We start from the raw sequence: 17,752 nt of genomic DNA on the forward strand, positions 1-17,752 counted from the left end.
ACACATTCTTACATTTGAATGTTTAGTGTGAATGAAAATAACGCTGTATTTATTTTGTGCGTCCAACGCGATTTTACTGATTTTAATTTTTAAATCGGAAACGCTTAAACCGAGATTTAAACATCAGTTAACAACTGTCGCCTTAATTTACCTTCATTGGCATCGCTCAAACCCAAAAATTTAAAAGCAAGGGACGTATAAATACGTATAAAATATACGTCTGGTGTGACTAGAAGGGACATTACAAAAAAGAAAAATTCATATAAGTATAAAAATAAGGAGACGTGGTATGATTGCCAATGAGACAACTATCCACCAAAGTTCAAATAAAGTGGATGTAAGCAATTATAGGCAACCGTACGGCCTTCAACAGTGAGAAAAACCCATACCGCATAGTCGGCTATAAAATGCCCCGACAAGGAAAATATGAAACAATTCAATTGAGAATACCAATGGCCTAACTTATAACAAAACAATTTACGAAAACCAAATATGACAGACGCGAACCAACTTCAACCACTGAACTACAGGCTCCTGACTTGGACAGGCACATTAAGAATGTGGCGGGGTTAAACATAAGGTCAACTTTGCCTGAGGGAGTTTGAACATTATTTTTTAATAATGTATTATTTTATCAACGGGGAATGTTAGAATTATATCTAATTAATCTTGTGAGTACAGAAGCACTGAATACTGAGCTGATGATACCCTCGGGTACAAACAGTTTACCAGGGTGGGTATCGACCGAGTGCTAGGAAATGAAAATGTATTTCGTGCGTCCGCAAAAAATCATATCGTGTATACATAGTAAACCTGTTTGTTGAAAAAGTAGGAAATATACTTTTCCTAACCTGTTACTGATATATATATATATATATATATCAGAGAATTTAATCAGTTTAAAAAGAAGGTTCGATAAGGCTCCAGTATGGCCTCTGTTTCTAGCTAAATTTTCAAATTACGATTTATTGGTGAAAATCACATAGCTAAATTAAGGAGACAGTAGTTTACCGGTGTTCAAATCTCGTAAATCGACGAGGAAGGGACAACTCACGGTAACAAACTTTGGATTGATGTAAAGCAACTGCAAGTCTAGTAATACTAGCATCATAGGATCATTATTTTGTAATATAATTACAATAAAATACTAATAGTATGTATACGGAGACTTCTGAATAAGATATTTTGCTATTGGAATTTAGATTGATGTTGGAATGCGTGGATGTTAGGTGTCACTTTTATACAAAACATGTGTACGGGCGCCTAACCCTCCCAAAGCACAAAAACAAGTAACAAAACATTACAGGCACAAAGTGCAGTTCTGAGAGTACTCCCAGTTACTGAAATCAATTTAAAATCCAATAAAAACTAAACAAAAAATCAAGCTTATAAGACTAAAATGTCAATCAAGATGTAGGCAGCTCTCAAAAGCAAAAAAACGCCATACATTACAGGCATAGGGACACATTCTACTGCAGGTTATTCTTCTTAGAGTAAGTCTCGTGACCTCAGTTCCAATTACTCTTTTATGAAGGAAACGGTTGTTTTAATTTGACTGTTAGCTGTGGGTTAAGTATTGATTCTAGTTGATTTGGTACACCTATATTACTAGTATCAAAATTAAAGAATTACATGTTTAGAATTTCATATCTTTTAAAAAGTTCTCTCGACTGCCTTTATATTCAACGATACATTTTGAATTTAAATTTTAAGTTTATAAAGTAATTGAATTCAGGTGTTGCTGTTCTTTTAAGTCTATTTGTGTGTATGCTTGTTTTTACATGTTCGGGTTCGTAAACTTTTATTCTAAGGCATGTTTGTTGAAGGTTTTTCCAAAACCACGTGTCTTTTACTGAAATCGGTTAAATAATTGGCAAAATTGGATAAACATGAAAGTTTTGCTTACCTATGTCGGGGTTTGTCTTAAAAGTAAATAAGATGCATTAAAATATATTTATTGCAAACCCAGAACTTGGAATAATATATTTCTTTTATGAACCTTATCGGAAGTAGATAAGGAGATATCAAATGCAATAGACTATTTATGTGTATGTTATGCCGCCAATACTTTACTGAAAACAAAGGAAACACACCAGCACCATTTATGTCTGAGTGTGGAGTAAAATTGCTATTACATATAACTTTTTAAAAAGGGATTGAAATGATTCAAACTTTTGACATAATATTTCTGGTGTCATCAACATGATTTTTAATTTTGATATACATATAAAACGTCTCGATATTAGTCAACAATCTTTCTAACGAGGGCGCTGGATCGGTATGGTAAACGATACTGTACACAATAAATAAATTATATATACGCCTAAAAAGTGTACAAAACAAGACTAGTTTTTAAAAAAGGAAACAATAGATATAAGTATCTATAAATATTTCAAATAAAAGATATCTTTCATGCTGATCATGGTGATTTTAAATGAATGATATCAATCTATTCTGATTTAACTAAAGCAATCTTCAACGTTATACAAATTAAAAACCGAACCACGCTTGTATAATTCTAAAATTTCAAAGTAGACGGAACGTATTGACTGAGATATATATGTAAACGATATACGATGGAGCATTAAAAAATGACCAGAATTTAAATAGATATTGTTAACATTTGCGTCTTAGCACTGTGTGTTATAAAACAATACCTATCTGACTTAAATAATTAGTATATTGGACCATGCGTTCAATGTTTCCTAATTGTGGTTGAAATCTAGACGATTATATTTAATTTTCACCCAAATAGGGCGCTCACTGAATTTACTTTAAAATCTAAACATTATGCAAAAATCACTGTCAAGTCGATTCAATATTCGTTGTCTTCTAAACGACCGGCAATTGTTTCTTCAATATACGATTACACCATGGATTTAGATTTTTTTTTAACTATAACTAAATGTTTGACAAAACACGTACTTAGTCATGTAAATTTAAAAAAAAAAGATAATGTTTAAAGGTACTATAAAATACACGATTTGAAGCAACTGTACAATAATTTTGACATATAAACCATTTTGTTTTGTTTGAATGTGTCAATATACAGCCAATATGTTACTTATTATTTACGTCTCCTTTAAATTAGCCATACAAATTATCATTACAAATTGAACCTTTTCATTTTACTTAATTATTCATATGCAGAACTATTTGACCACGACTTATTACCTTGCATTTATTGCAGCCGTGAAATTGTATATTACAAAAAACTTACAAGAAACACGTTTTCTTATGTGTTCATTAAATAAGGTGTAAGCAAGGTTTAATTTTCCGTGGTTTCTAATGAGATTTTTAAAGTATAAAACTCAAGTTGTAACATTCTTACTCTACAGTCAAATCAAAAATGTTTTGGACTATAGTACACTGTTTGGTTATACTGTGTATAGCTTTTGGTAAGTAATTGTTCTACTAATACTACTACTACTACTACTACTACTACTACTACTACTGCTTCTTAAAATGATAATATTCAACCAGTTCAGAAGCAATGTTTAATTCAGATACGTTAGTGTATAAAATTTTTTTTATTAATATTCTAAAATTTGTTTGCTGAATTTTCCTTAAAAATTTTGAATATATCACTTTTAAAATGATATGTCTTCATCAGGTACCGCAACACTTAAAGACCATTATGACCAAAAAGAACAAAAAATTAATAGCCAAATCCATCTAAAATCAGCTTTACCTGAGGGAGTCGGAACGTTAGTTTCTTAAAAACTTCTAAATCTGGTGACAGCCAAACCATTTTTATATCACTGTTACGTCATGAAAATATCAAAATTGATATATTTGTCATACATTGACCATTTTTTGCGATATTAAACATAAGCCCCAGTCATACTCTAACAGGTGTTTTACAAAATAAAGAAATCTGTATAGCAGTTTGTGTTTATGGTTAAGCAGTTGTACACAATTAATGATAAAACATCTTAAAAGAGGCTCAATTGGCCTTTTTGCACCTTTTCCTTAAATACAAGAGGTTTGAAGATATAAAACAAATATGTTAGAAACGTGTCACACGTTGAAATATTTTATAAAAATTCTAGCATGAATTATGCCTTTGTTATATTCTGTCTCATGTTCAAATTTTCTGTCTCTTTTTCAAATCTTCTGCCTCTTTTTCAAATCTTCTGTCTTTTTTTCAAATCTTCTGCCTCTTTTTCAAGTTTTCTGCCTCTTTTTCAAATCTTCTGCCTCTTTTTAAATTTTCCTCTTTTTCAAATCTTCAGTCTCTTTTCAAATCATCTACCTCTTTTTCAAATCTTCTGCCTCTTTTTTAAATTTTCCTCTTTTTCAAATCTTCAGTCTCTTTTCAAATCTTCTACCTCTTTTTCAAATCTTCTGCCTCTTTTTTAAATTTTCCTCTTTTCAACTCTTGAGCCTCTTTTCATGTCTTTTGCTTCTCAATCACGTAGTGCTTCAAAGTTTTTTAACAGTAATTTACTGTCATCTATTATTTATATAATGCGCTATAATAACATTAACCGTACCAATTTTACTGCACTAGGTGAGCATTTCGACAATTAATGTCTCTTCAGTGATGTTCGAGACCAAATATAAAACAAATATGTTAGAAACGTGTCATAAAAAAAAAAAAGTTAGAAGACTTTTTGTAATGTAGTTCTTTATCAAATCTGTACCATCCTAACTTATACATCTTACAGATCTGTTGACATAAAAATCATCCACCCTTGATATGGGGCCAATTTTGATCGTTAGAAACCCTACTCCTTTCATGGAAATGCAGCTTTTATTTAACAGTTCTTTGTGACGTTAACATTAATTAGCTTAGTTTAACTCACCTTTAAAAGTTTTGAATAGTTTCTGATCGACAAACAGTATCGTCACTTGTCATTTTATATTTGAACGGACGATATCGCTATTGGAATGATGTCATCTCTATTGCAATCCTTGATTTTGAAAAAAAAACCTTGACGTTTTCAGACAAAGCAATATCTAAGCTTGCTTTAGATAACACATTTCTTTCAGTTCGGTGTATGTTGCTATTTTCAAGTGGCATCAATTCTCGATCAACCTAGATTTGGAGACCGAATTTACGACAAAATGACGACGAGCTTTGTACTTTTGACGCATCTTCTTCTCGTCGTGTTACTTAAATTTAAATTGTGACATTTCTAAACGCAGAGTTTAACTTCAGATATCAGGTTTCTATTTGCTCTTATTTATGTAGCATGACTTCTACAGTGAACTGTTGCGAGTGAATATCTGGTTTTACATGGTATTTTATTGAGGCACCTAATTCTCACACCATGTGCAGTGGTCGCGATATCGACTGGTCTCACTCACATTTGTCAGTATATACTTGGACTTACAGTATTTTAATTAACAAAAGTATTCGGCCTTTATATCTTCTTAAAATGATTAGGAGCAAAACCTTTAAATACAGATAACATATTGTACTCCTTTCTGCCTTTTAACTCCAAAAATACAGGTGTAAACTTGAAGTATGCGATTTTTATATTGTGCCTGAATATCTTCTCCTGGTATCTTGCTCATATTATGATCGAATATTCAAATAATTGTGCATGTCACCATTTAATTCGGTATCAATTTTGCTGTTCGCGTTCAAGCACTGTCGATTTCGATGCAAAACAAACACAACGACCGGGGATTAAAATAGAATTCATAAGAGTTAACATCAAATTGAAGGATAGAATCAATATATCATAGTAGCTAAAGTTTAAAAACAGTATTTTTATTCGTAGTTGATCTCGACTAGTATCGCATTTCAACTTGATTTTATAACTCTTTCAAAAAGATTTTATATTTTCTGAAAAGAACGAGTGTTGTATGTGTAAACACCATATGCAGTTAGAGATGCTTACCTAAAATAAAAAAAAATTGAAATATAACTAACAAATAATAGATAAATACAGCAATTATCTGCATGTGATCTGATGTATTTCTGTCAAGGTTTGTAATTTTCCAATTATAAACAAATGTAAACGAAACTCGAGTCTGGCGTACCACATTACAAGTCCGTTATCTCTGATAAGATTTTTAACTGTTAAAAATATTCTTCCAATATACTAATGGCCCGATTTTCCTTATTAGTTAAATCCAATTCTATAGAGCTAACCCTAACTTTAAGCAACCTTTTTTATTCTACACGAATATTTTCAAATGGAGATTCTTAATATATAAAAATATAACTCAGTGATGCGTAAGTAAATTTCTTATAACTGGCTGCCGAAGAGCACGTAGACGCAAAACTATTTCAATGGACCCCCCCCCCCCCCCCCCCCCCCAAAAAAAAAAATCTGAACTCGCATATATATATATAAGCAAAAGCAAAAGTATAAAATATCGAACGAACTGCGATAAGTGGGTTGAAAATATGATTACCATTCGACCTGTCGTTTAGGCTTAGAAATAGACAACCCTTTTTCTTGAAATTTCGTCACCATCTTAAAATGCGGTTCATGTTTATTTATCAAACAACCGTACTTTTTGGAACTATTTTTTAAGACTTTGAACACTTGTCATCGATAAACGGTAGGCTCAGAAAAAATAGAACTACTTGTTTATCGATTATATATATTGATATTAATATTATATTAAAACTAAAGGAGGTTAACAAATATGTCATTACTATTAATAAATGGAAAAGATGATATAATCTGGAAGTTTCAGCACATAAATGTCAGTTATATTCAATGAGACGACGTAAAACTGACGAAACAAGCTCCTTTACATATAGTTTATCAACATCAAGTATGAGCCAAGATCTTGCCCAAAAAATGTATTTTACCTACATTAACATCATTGAATTAGTCATCTTGTTTCTAAATTTCTTTTGGGTAAGGTTGTGGGTCATATCTAAAAAGTAATGGAAAGAATTCTAAACGAGGCTATTTTTGGCAGTTTTGCTATTTTTCGTTGAAAAAGGAACTTGGTAGCCTTTAAGCAGAAATTTTAAAAAGACTTTGAAAATATAGACATTGATGTTTTGTGAACTTTTATGTTTGATTTGATAGATTTTTGGTACGTTTAGATTTCAGTATTCCGGACTAAAATAGTGGCATTATTATACCTTCCCCTTTTGTAAAGAAATATTCTCAACACAGAAAGCCCAATAAATACGCCAGCCAAACTGCAATACCTTCAATCTAAACTGTGTCTTAAAGATTTTATAGATGATTGGTCTTAAAATACATATATTAATAATATTAGTTTAGACCTAGATATTGTGAACAGGACATTCATTTTGCATAAACTATTATTTAATTCTTAAATCAATTGCACGCCTAGTTTGTATAATATATGAACGAATTTTGTTCCCTACCGTACGTTGACGGTACGTTTCACCAGACATATTTAGGAGAAACAGAGTATGGTTACAATGATATTAAATATAACAGTAAATGAGACGACTTTGCTGCAGGTAATTTCATCAAAACAACCCATACGATCGATAAACACGGCAGATAATATGATAATGATGACGTAAACGAACATGGCCAGAAAAAAGATGTCATCAAAACAAAACTGAACTTGATCTAATGCATTATGTGCACATTTCCAAAATTTTATTCAAAAATATTATTATTCGCAACATTGGAAATCAAAATGTATCAAGAGAATAAAACGAAAAAAATGCTTCATAAATTTGGTGTGTCCGATCTGAATTTTCCTTCATCAGAAACGCTGAAAATTCCAAAAAAAAAAAAATCCAAGGATGTATAAATATTTGTACACTATAGGAGCTGTAGGACCAAAAGGAACAAAAAAATAGCCAAATCCATCTAATGTCAACTGTGACTATTTTGTTTTTCTTTGTCTAAATAGTTTTTTGTTTTTATAGTGATTAAGATTATAACACAATGTTGTCAGGAATATGACAGTTGTTTTCCGTTTGTTTTGTGTGTTTGAGCTTTTGATTTTGCCATTTTATAAGGGATTTCCGATGATTTGAATTTTCATTGGAGTTTGGTATTTTTGATATTTTACTTTTGATTGCTGTACCCCTATTTTTGACATTTTTACCTATTATGTCTGTTTGTTTTGCTCACACATTGTTGTCAATATAAAAGAATTATATATGACTGCCATACATGTGAGAGGTTTAGCTAGCTATAAAACCAGGTTTAATCCACAATTTTCTACACAAGGAAATGCTTGTACCAAATCAGGAATACGACAGTTGTTTTCGATTCGTTTGATGTGTTTGAGCTTTTGATTTTGCCATTTGAGAAGGGACTTTCCGTTTTGAGTTTTTCTTGGAGTTCGGTATTTTTGTTAATTTACTTTTGACTATAAACCAGTCATGAAAGGAATGACCATAAGAATCATTTTGTACTTAAATGATCTTATTTTGATATCGAAACTTCAGAAACATTTCTGTTGGAAAAAAGATGCAAAATTGATTGAAACACTGATGTAGTTTTTGTTTTCTCTTTTGGTCTAATGTTTAGTTAAGTACTCTTTAAAGATATTAGCGATACGGATTTCTAATCCTTTTCGAACACCGATGCCGAGAAATATATTTTTCAAAATATGCATATATATTATACTTTATACTCGATTGCAATATCACGGCTAAAAAAGAAATTTGATTCGTATCTTTGAGAGGGGATATGAGTCTACATCGCTGTGAACAAAAACGAAAATTCATATGGAAATAAATGTTGAAATCAATTATCTCCAGTATAATATAATTGTTATTCGGGTTTCACAGGGGATATTTGTCTTGTATTTTCTTGTTAGTGCCCTATATCCCTTCGCCTGACGACTCGGGATGTATAACACTGGCAGAGAATATGAGCCTTTATCTTACCTCCTATACATTTCTTGGAATATAATTGGTTAAAAGCAACCGCGTGGATACCGTGTATATTTCATATGGGGTAAGAAGATGTGGTTTATTTCAATACACGGTTAGTAATGGTATTACATCCCTTTGTAAAAACAACACGGCAGTGAAGAAAAATCTGAAAGGTTTCAACAGACGAATAAATTGGTGATTAACGATTGAAGTAAATGCACATTAAAAGCTATCAAGTTGTTATTGTTGACATTTGTTTTTGTATAGACCAATGGAAGTATGTTCTTAATATTGAAGACTTGATCACTTTGATAGACCACTAGTATTAAAATACACCTGTGACGTAAATCTTTTGCTCAAACTTTCTATTATTTTTCAGGAATGGAGAGTTATTTTCTATTGTCCATCTTCATTCATCCGGACGTTTTGCCCTTTGGGTATTTCCATGGGCACTTTCTAAAAAAGTGTTCATCCATGGAAATAGTTCTAAAGGACGTAACGCGATATTGAATGAAGATGAAACTTACTAAAACGGCGGCTGATATTAAATGGAGTTTTTTTTTTTAAATTGGAATGACTTCGTAGTAATACATTGAACACCAAATATCTTGTAATTAATAAACAGGTTTTATTTGCGAGTCGGAATTCCATCGTATAATATATAGTATCGTTTTCACTAAAATTCCACAACATTATCCACAATTTGTTTTCCGATGCAAATCTTGTCACGGATAGTATCCAAGCGGGGGAAAACGAATATTTTCCATTGAGTGCCATTCCTCTTCTGTGCATCTACAAAATATCAAATGTGTCTACTCAGTTGAATTCCTTTGTAATATTGAACACATTAACATTATACAATAAGGAAAACAAGAGAAAAATATATTTCACTCACAAATTTGCTTTTAATTTTACCATTTAAGATATCATTTGCTTGAAATTTAAAGTGTTGTATTTTGATTTTGTACAGCACAAATTGTTTGTTCCATTTTGATATGTACAGTAAAAAAGAAATATTTCTCAGATAGTTTCTGCAATAATATTGTGGTTTAATAGAATAAATAGTTTAAGAAATTGAAATGATCAAAAGGGCATATTTGGTATATTATTTAGTTCTTCGTTGTTATAATTTGAATATGGTACTAATGAATAGAATTTGAGAGGTATGGATAACATTTGAATAAGGCTTGTGTTATCTATTGGGCGGGATTTTTATTCAATTTTCAACAGAAACGCGTAACACAATCGAGTTCCTTCACTGTTCTTATATGTCCAGTGGCAAATATAACAGTTATATCGGCAGTGAAAATGACGGCGTTAATCTTGAAATGTTTAAATGAAATCAAAAAGTAGTTTTCCACTTAAGTTAAAGACATACAAAACGCAATCTAGAAATGTTTTTAATCACGCTGGGTATTTTTCTAAATATTTTTGCCTCCTTTCTGATAATAGGGAAGAATGAAAAAAAATATTTTCAGTTTGCGTGTATAGCTATTCAAGACTCTAAAACATGCATAACATTTTTTTTCGTTGTTATGAGCAAAGGGAGCAAAAAAAATGTTGGGTTATGCATGAAACATGAAACATGAAACACTGTTTTCTTGTTTAATTTTATTTGATCTAATAGAATTTTTTGAAATATAGAATCATATTTTGTTTCAGCTTGACTTCAAATCAAGCACACCCTTATTAGATAAATAACATATACTAGAGTGATACATACCTGGAAATTTATTCTAGTTGTACCATGTCATTTTCTCAGAAGAATCTACATCCAAGAGTTATCAAACGACAAACACACATAATCCTTTAACATATATGCATAAATAGTTTTTAACCACTTAAATACACAAACGAACATCCTTTCAATCCCACCCCAAGAAAGACGTGCGTATCCAATGACTTAAAACATAAATCTGGATGAACTGTATTTAAGATCTTCTTATAGTAATTATTCTACTCATTAAGTGAGTAGATGGTCAGCTTGATCTTAAATTTTGCCTGTGGATTATTGGGTACTCCACGGGGAAAATGAAAAGAAAACCATTACAAAATGAAATAAAATTCTTTAAAATGTTATAATCTAAAGATTCTTTCTTAATATTTAAGGTGTATTTTAAGTTAGCGAAAGTCCAAATAACTGTCCATTCCTGGGAAATAATGGGCGTCGGCCCTACGAGCCTCCGCTCCATTATTTCCCAGGAATGGACAGTTACTTGGACTTTCTCTATAACATAATATCACATGGAAAGATTTAAAATAGCATGTTGAATCACTATCATTTTAATTAATTTCAGGGTTGGGATCTGGACAAGGGTTTGGATTTGGTGGCGGATACGACGGTGGTCATAAGAAAGTTGTCATCAAAACTGTACATGGATCTGGAGGAGGGTCGGGATCTGGAGCAGGGTTTGGATTTGGTGACGGATACGGCCATGGTCATAGGAAAGTTGTCATCAAAACTGTTCATGAATCTACAGGAGCAGGGTTAGGATCTGGAGCAGGGTTTGGATTTGGTGACGGATACGGCCATGGTCATAAGAAAGTTGTCATCCACACTGTCCATGGATCTGGAGCAGGATTGGGATCTGGAGCAGGGTTTGGATTTGGTGACGGTTACGGCAGTGGTCATAAGAAAGTTGTCATCCACACTGTCCATGGATCTGGAGCAGGGTTGGGATCTGGAGCAGGGTTTGGATTTGGTGACGGATACGGCAGTGGTCATAGGAAAGTTGTCATCAAAACTGTCCATAGATCTAGAGGAGCAGGGTTTGGATTTGGTGACGGTTACGGCATTGGTCATAAGAAAGTTGTCATCCACACTGTCCATGGATCTGGAGCAGGGTTGGGATTTGGTGACGGATACGGCAGTAGTCATAAAAAAGTTGTCATCAAAACTGTCCATGGATCTGGAGCAGGGTTGGGATCTGGAGCAGGGTTTGGATTTGGTGACGGAAACGGCAGTGGTCATAAGAAAGTTGTCATCAAAACTGTCCATGGATCTGGAGCAGGGTTGGGATCTGGTGACGGATACGGCAGTGGTCATAAAAAAGTTGTTATCAAAAGTATCCATAGATCTGGAGCAGGGTTTGGATCTGGTGACGGATACGGTAGTGGTCATAAGAAAGTTGTCATCAAAACTACCCATAGATCTGGAGCAGGGTTGGGATCTGGTGACGGATACGGCAGTGGTCATAAGAAAGTTGTCATCAAAACTGTCCATGGATCTGGAGCAGGGTTGGGATCTGGTGACGGATACGGCCATGGTCATAAGAAAGTTGTCATCAAAACTGTTCATCATACCGGAAATAGATATAGATATAGGAAGAGTAGATACGGTTGTGTTCCTTTCAAGCAAAATATTGTCATACATCGAAGACAAAATGGATATGGCGGATATCATGGTAAAAAGAACACAGTTGTACAGATTTTGCCGTTTGGATATAAGGGAAAAGGATATAACACATATAATAATGGTAAGTCTAACCCGAAGAGATAGATAGGGATAAAAAAAAATGGTCTTCAGTTATTCAGAAGCGGTAAAATACATGGCAAGCTATGCATCGCTTCGACAATATATTTTAAGTGAGCATTTTACATTATCATCAAAATTATTCCTGAAAACATTAAACGTTACCAAATTTACTGCAATGATGTGCTTTTCGATAACTTTTGTCTCTTCAGTGGTGTTCAAGTTTGTAATCAAAAATCGTAAACAGACGTTGATGGGCCGATATAACCGAAAAGGACCAAATGTACAGCCAACCACGGACAGAGACCTATACATAAAATAGGAAAAGCATTTTTACTCATTAAGATGAATACGACTGTCATTCGATTAACAAATAATAAAAACTATGAAATTGATATGATAAGATTTTATACGGAGTAGACCTTGCAAAAAGATAGTTGTGGTAAACCCTTTACCCATAAATCAGGTGTATCAATTCAAAATAACATAAAACTGAATTCAGTTTGTCGCATCATATACGCATTTTGGAAAAATATACTGATCATTAAGAGGATCGTACCCAAATAAAAGAATCCATAAGTATAAAAAGTTGTAGAACAACAATCCAATAATAGTTGAAAACGGCGTCGAAATCCGCTTAAGAACACTTTGCATTGGTCGATAACAAATGAATTTTTAAAAAGCCACATGTTTAGTAAAAAAGATGAAATGAGATATGGAAGCGCTTTTATGGATTTACCTTCACCCGGAAAAACAGAAATTTTAAAACCAAGCTGACAATTTTTTCAGAATCAATTTCAAAATAACATATAAATGTACGGCATTGGCTGCCGGGCTAGTGATCACCTCAGCAATGTATAGTTCATCAGAAATGGCACCGACCCCGTTGTAGAAAGACAAAATTTTATCATACCAAACTTGATCTGATGCATTATATGTACATTTCGAAAATTGCATTCTCAATATTATTACTCTAAACAAAGCATGAACATCAAAAAGAATCAAAAGATTAAAATGAAATTAAACTTTATAAATTTGGTGCGTCTGAAGCGCTTTTCTAGATTTACCTTCATCTTGAATGCTGAAACTTCTTAAAAAGGAATGCCAAGGATGTGTGCATACTTTTGAAAATACTGAAGAGCTATATGAACAAAAATAACCTAAAAGAATAGCCAAATCCATCGGAGGTCAACTTTTCTATATACTTGTAATGAAAGAAATGACAATAAGAGGAATATATGTTTCTAAATACATTTTGTTCTTGAATAATCTTACTTCCATATTTAAACTTTAAAAACATTTTTGTTGAAAAAAGGACGTACATTTTATAGAAAAATAAGATCCTCCTCCGGATGTATCAAAGTTGTTCCTGATGTAGTTTGTGTGTCCTCCTTTGGTTCCATGTTTGATTCAATACTCTTTAAAATTAAGCGATTGGGATGTCTTATCTTTCTTTTCGAACACCAATAATGAGAAATATAGTTTTTAAAATACGAATATATATCATATCGAATTGCTATATCCCGACTTATGATGGAATTTGAATGGTAGCCTTTCAGTAATTAGACTTATCAGTGTTTGTATCTACATGAGCATCATGACGGATGCCTTATGTAGAGCAGGATGTGCTTACCCTCCTAGAGCCTCCGAAATCATCCCCGGTTTTTGGTGGGGTTCTTGTTCCTCAGTCTTTAGTTTTCTATGTATTGTTTTGTAAACTATTGTTGGTCTTTTGGTCGTTTTTAGCTTTTTGCCATGGCATTGTCAGTTTGTTTTGGACTAATCAGTTTGAATATCATGTTGGTATCTTTCGCCTCTCCTTTGCTTATGTATTCTGTATAATATATTGTTTTTCGGGCTTCACAGTAGCCATGAGCTCATTTACCCTTGAAATTACCCTATATTCCTTCGTCTCACAGCTCAAAATATATAAAACATTAAAAACAAAAATAGCATGTATCAGTTTCATTAAACTCTTTCAATTTTCTAACATTACGTGAACACTTAGCTCAAAGAATTATGTCATTTCGTGGAAAAGGATCTACTTTTTGAAACCGGAAAAATCAATCAGAACTGAAATAGTTCCTTGTATGAATAATAGATGTTGATAAACAGCAACCTAACAATATAAACGGACCTTAATCTAGGGTTCATATTACAACTCTCAGTGACACACAAGTGTCAATGCTACATGACATGCTGTCAATCAACTCCAAATAAACTTATCATAGATACCATGAAATTGATTTTAGAACGTATGTGGGTTTTTTCTTTTACTAAAGAGCACCCCATATTCCATATAATATGTGATTTCATGTACTTTATTTAAGGATATGGTTCTGGTGACGATTACAGTCATGGCAGTGGCCATAAGACAGTTGTAATTAAAACTGCCCATCAAACTGGATCGGGATATGGATCTGGTGGCGTATTCGGCAGTGGAAATAAGAAAGTTGTCGTCAAAACTGTCCATGGATCTGGAACAGGTTATGGATCTGGTGACGGATACGGCAGTGGTCATCAGAAAGTTGTCATCAAAAGTATCCATGGATCTGGAGCAGGGTTGGGATCTGGTGACGGATACGGCAGTGGTCATAAGAAAGTTGTCATCAAAACTGTCCATGGATCTGGAGCAGGGTTTGGATCTGGAGCAGGGTATGGATCTGGTGGCGTATACGGCCATGGTAATAAGAAAGTTGTGATCAAAACTGTCCATGGATCTGGAACAGGTTTTGGATCTGGTGACGGATACGGCAGTGGTCATAAGACAGTTGTCACGAAAAGTATCCATGGATCTGGAACAGGGTTGGGATCTGGTTACGGATACGGTAGTGGTCATAAGAAAGTTGTCATCAATACTGTCCATGGATCTGGAGCAGGGTTTGGATCTGGAGCAGGGTATGGATCTGGAGCAGGGTATGGATCTGGTGGCGTATACGGCCATGGTAATAATAAAGTTGTGATCAAAACTGTTCATGGATCTGGTGACGGATACGGCAGTGGTCATAAGACAGTTGTCACGAAAAGTATCCATGGATCTGGAACAGGGTTGGGATCTGGTGGCGGATACGGTAGTGGTCATAAGAAAGTTGTTATCAAAACTGTCCATGGATCTAGAGCCGGGTTGGGATCTGGAACAGGGTATGGATCTGGAGCAGGGTATGGATCTGGTGACGGATACGGTAGTGTTCATAAGAAAGTTGTCATCAATACTGTCCATGGATCTGGAACAGGGTATGGATCTGGAACAGGGTTGGGATTTGGTAGCGGATACGGTAGTGGTCATAAGAAAGTTGTGATCAAAACTGTCCATGGATCTGGAGCAGGGTTAGGATCTGGAACAGGGTATGGATCTGGAGCAGGGTATGGATCTGGTGACGGATACGGCAGTGGTCATAAGAAAGTTGTCATTCAAACTGTCCATGGAACTGGAACAGGTTATGGATCTAATGACGGATATCTCCATGGTAATAAGAAAATTATATTGCTTCGTTAAAAAATTTGTAGTTGACTGAAATCGTGTTTTAAGGGAAAGTCCATCGATACTAAGATAGCTACTATTGTTAATAAAAAAAAGATGTTGGGTAAACGCCTAAGAAACAAAAACCACAACAAATAAAAGAACCGAAATCTTGAGTTCATATCACGACCCTCAATTAAATACTCGTGACAATGCAACACGACAAACAGGAAATCAACTACAAAATGAATTTTATAAATCCTTCGGTTTTGGTGGGGTTCGTGTTGTTCATAAGAATTCTATGTGCTTTATGGACTTTTGCCAGTTGCGTTGTCAGTTTTTCTTCGACTTTTAAGTTTTGAATGTCTCTGTGGTATCTTCCAGCTATTTTTGTAAGTGTACGTGTAATTTTTAGAAAACGTGAATGTTTACTGCAGGTCTACATTGTTGATAATATGCGTTTCTATTGGCTAAAACATATATTACTAGGCGGTGTCATATTTGTTCATAAAGTATGAAACCCATTTTAAACAAGAGTCGACACTGATCCATATTAAAATCAATATTTTTTTTTAATTCATCATTAGGAATTTAATTGCATATGTTGTACTAATTATATTTACTGTAAAAGAGAAGCGAAAGATACCAAAGGGACATTCAAACTCATAAGTCTAAAATAAACTGACAAAACAACAGCACACAAAACACAACATGGAATACTAAAGACTGAGCAACACGAACCCCACAAAAAACCGGGGTTGATCTAAAGTGATTGGAAGGGTAAGCAGATTCTGCTCCACATGTGGCACCCGTCGTGTTAATAAAACCATTAAATGTAGATTTCGTAAATGTCGATCGACACGAAAACACGCAAGGGAGCTGAGTTCTACCCCGGGGGTGCTCTTATGTCAAATTTCATATGTCACTTGAATAGGAAAAAAAGAAAAAATCCTGCAGCAATGTCATTTTAAGACATTTTGCAATGAACATTTTCACATTTGACTTCATTATCATTATCTACATCCTGCAATGATCATTGTCACAATTGACTTCATTGTCATTATCTACATCCTGTAATGAACATTGTCACAATTGACTTCATTGTCATTATCTACATCCTGCAATGAACATTGTCACAATTGACTTCATTGTCATTATCAACATCCTGCAATGTGCGTTGTCATAATTGACTTCATTGTCATTATCTACATCCTGCAATGAACATTGTCACAATTGACTTTATTGTCATTATCTACATCCTGCAATGAACGCTGTCATAATTGACTTCACTGTCATTATCAACATCCTGCAATCAAATTGTCACAGTTGACTTTATGTCATTAAATACATCCTGTAATGAGCACTGTCACAATTGACTCGTTGTCATTATCTTCAAAGTTTTAGCTTCACTACAAACTAATAAAAAAAGTTAGTAAAAGCTATCATGAGCAGCTTACGGTATGGGTTTTTTTCCCCTTTATAATGATTATTGCTACATTTTCCTATGTGCATCTTATTTAGCCTCATGAAAGTTTTTTTTTTTAGAATATTCAAATGTTGATTTTTTTTCCAGGTGGATAATAATTGCACAGAGAATAAAGACAATATTTTAATCAGCTGTTTCTAATTATCCGTTAAAATGATAATTGGTATATTATAATAAACTGCATCAATATCGATATGTTCCATGTATCTTTGACATTTAAAAATGCCATTTTCTATCAACTTGTCAGCTGCTTTAGAATAACAAGGGTTCCGACTCCTGTCGGTAAGCAGACACTGGACATTTTTTACTTGCCTTTTACTTATCTAGATATCTGTGCATTTTCAAAACTTGTCTGAGAATGGTAGTTTTGATAAATCGTTACGATTCTCAACATATATCTTACTAACTTATCTTTGTAACATACTTTTCAACGTTGCAACTTAGTCCCTGTTTAAAGTGACCATCAGGGAAATCACAATTTTTCTACTTGAAGCAAGAGAAAATTAATTTCCTAGTTGGTTCTTTCTTCATTGTTTCTGACAA

The 17,752-nt window shown here is 33.6% G+C and overlaps 1 protein-coding gene across 4 annotated transcripts; it reads left to right on the forward strand.

Annotated features, from left to right (window-relative positions):
• The first annotated feature begins 3,331 nt into the window (after window positions 1–3,331).
• LOC127698794 (fibroin heavy chain-like) lies at window positions 3,332–17,402 on the forward strand. Of its 4 annotated transcripts, XM_052202469.1 has the most exons (6): window positions 3,332–3,398; window positions 11,089–12,267; window positions 14,594–14,749; window positions 14,825–15,622; window positions 15,698–15,730; window positions 17,297–17,402. In XM_052202469.1, exons 1-6 carry the CDS (start codon window positions 3,350–3,352, stop codon window positions 17,302–17,304), a joined length of 2,223 nt encoding a protein of 740 aa, XP_052058429.1. In that variant the 5' UTR covers window positions 3,332–3,349; the 3' UTR covers window positions 17,305–17,402. The 4 variants fall into 4 exon arrangements, with proteins under 4 accessions (XP_052058429.1, XP_052058428.1, XP_052058430.1 ...); XM_052202468.1 differs by having other exon boundaries at window positions 14,825–15,730; XM_052202470.1 differs by having other exon boundaries at window positions 15,068–15,730.
• Window positions 17,403–17,752: the final 350 nt, after the last annotated feature.

Source organism: Mytilus californianus, unplaced genomic scaffold (assembly GCF_021869535.1).
Source record: "Mytilus californianus isolate M0D057914Y unplaced genomic scaffold, xbMytCali1.0.p SCAF_4, whole genome shotgun sequence".
Classification (NCBI taxonomy): Eukaryota; Metazoa; Mollusca; class Bivalvia; order Mytilida; family Mytilidae; genus Mytilus; species Mytilus californianus.

Coding starts and splice junctions, on each gene's coding strand:
- LOC127698794 (XM_052202468.1), top strand. CDS start 3,350: ATGTTTTGGACTATAGTACACTGTTTGGTTATACTGTGTATAGCTTTT. Junction 3,399..11,088: donor TATACTGTGTATAGCTTTTG/GTAAGTAATTGT, acceptor AATTAATTTCAG/GGTTGGGATCTGGACAAGGG. Junction 14,750..14,824: donor TGTCCATGGATCTGGAACAG/GTTATGGATCTG, acceptor GATCTGGAGCAG/GGTTGGGATCTGGTGACGGA.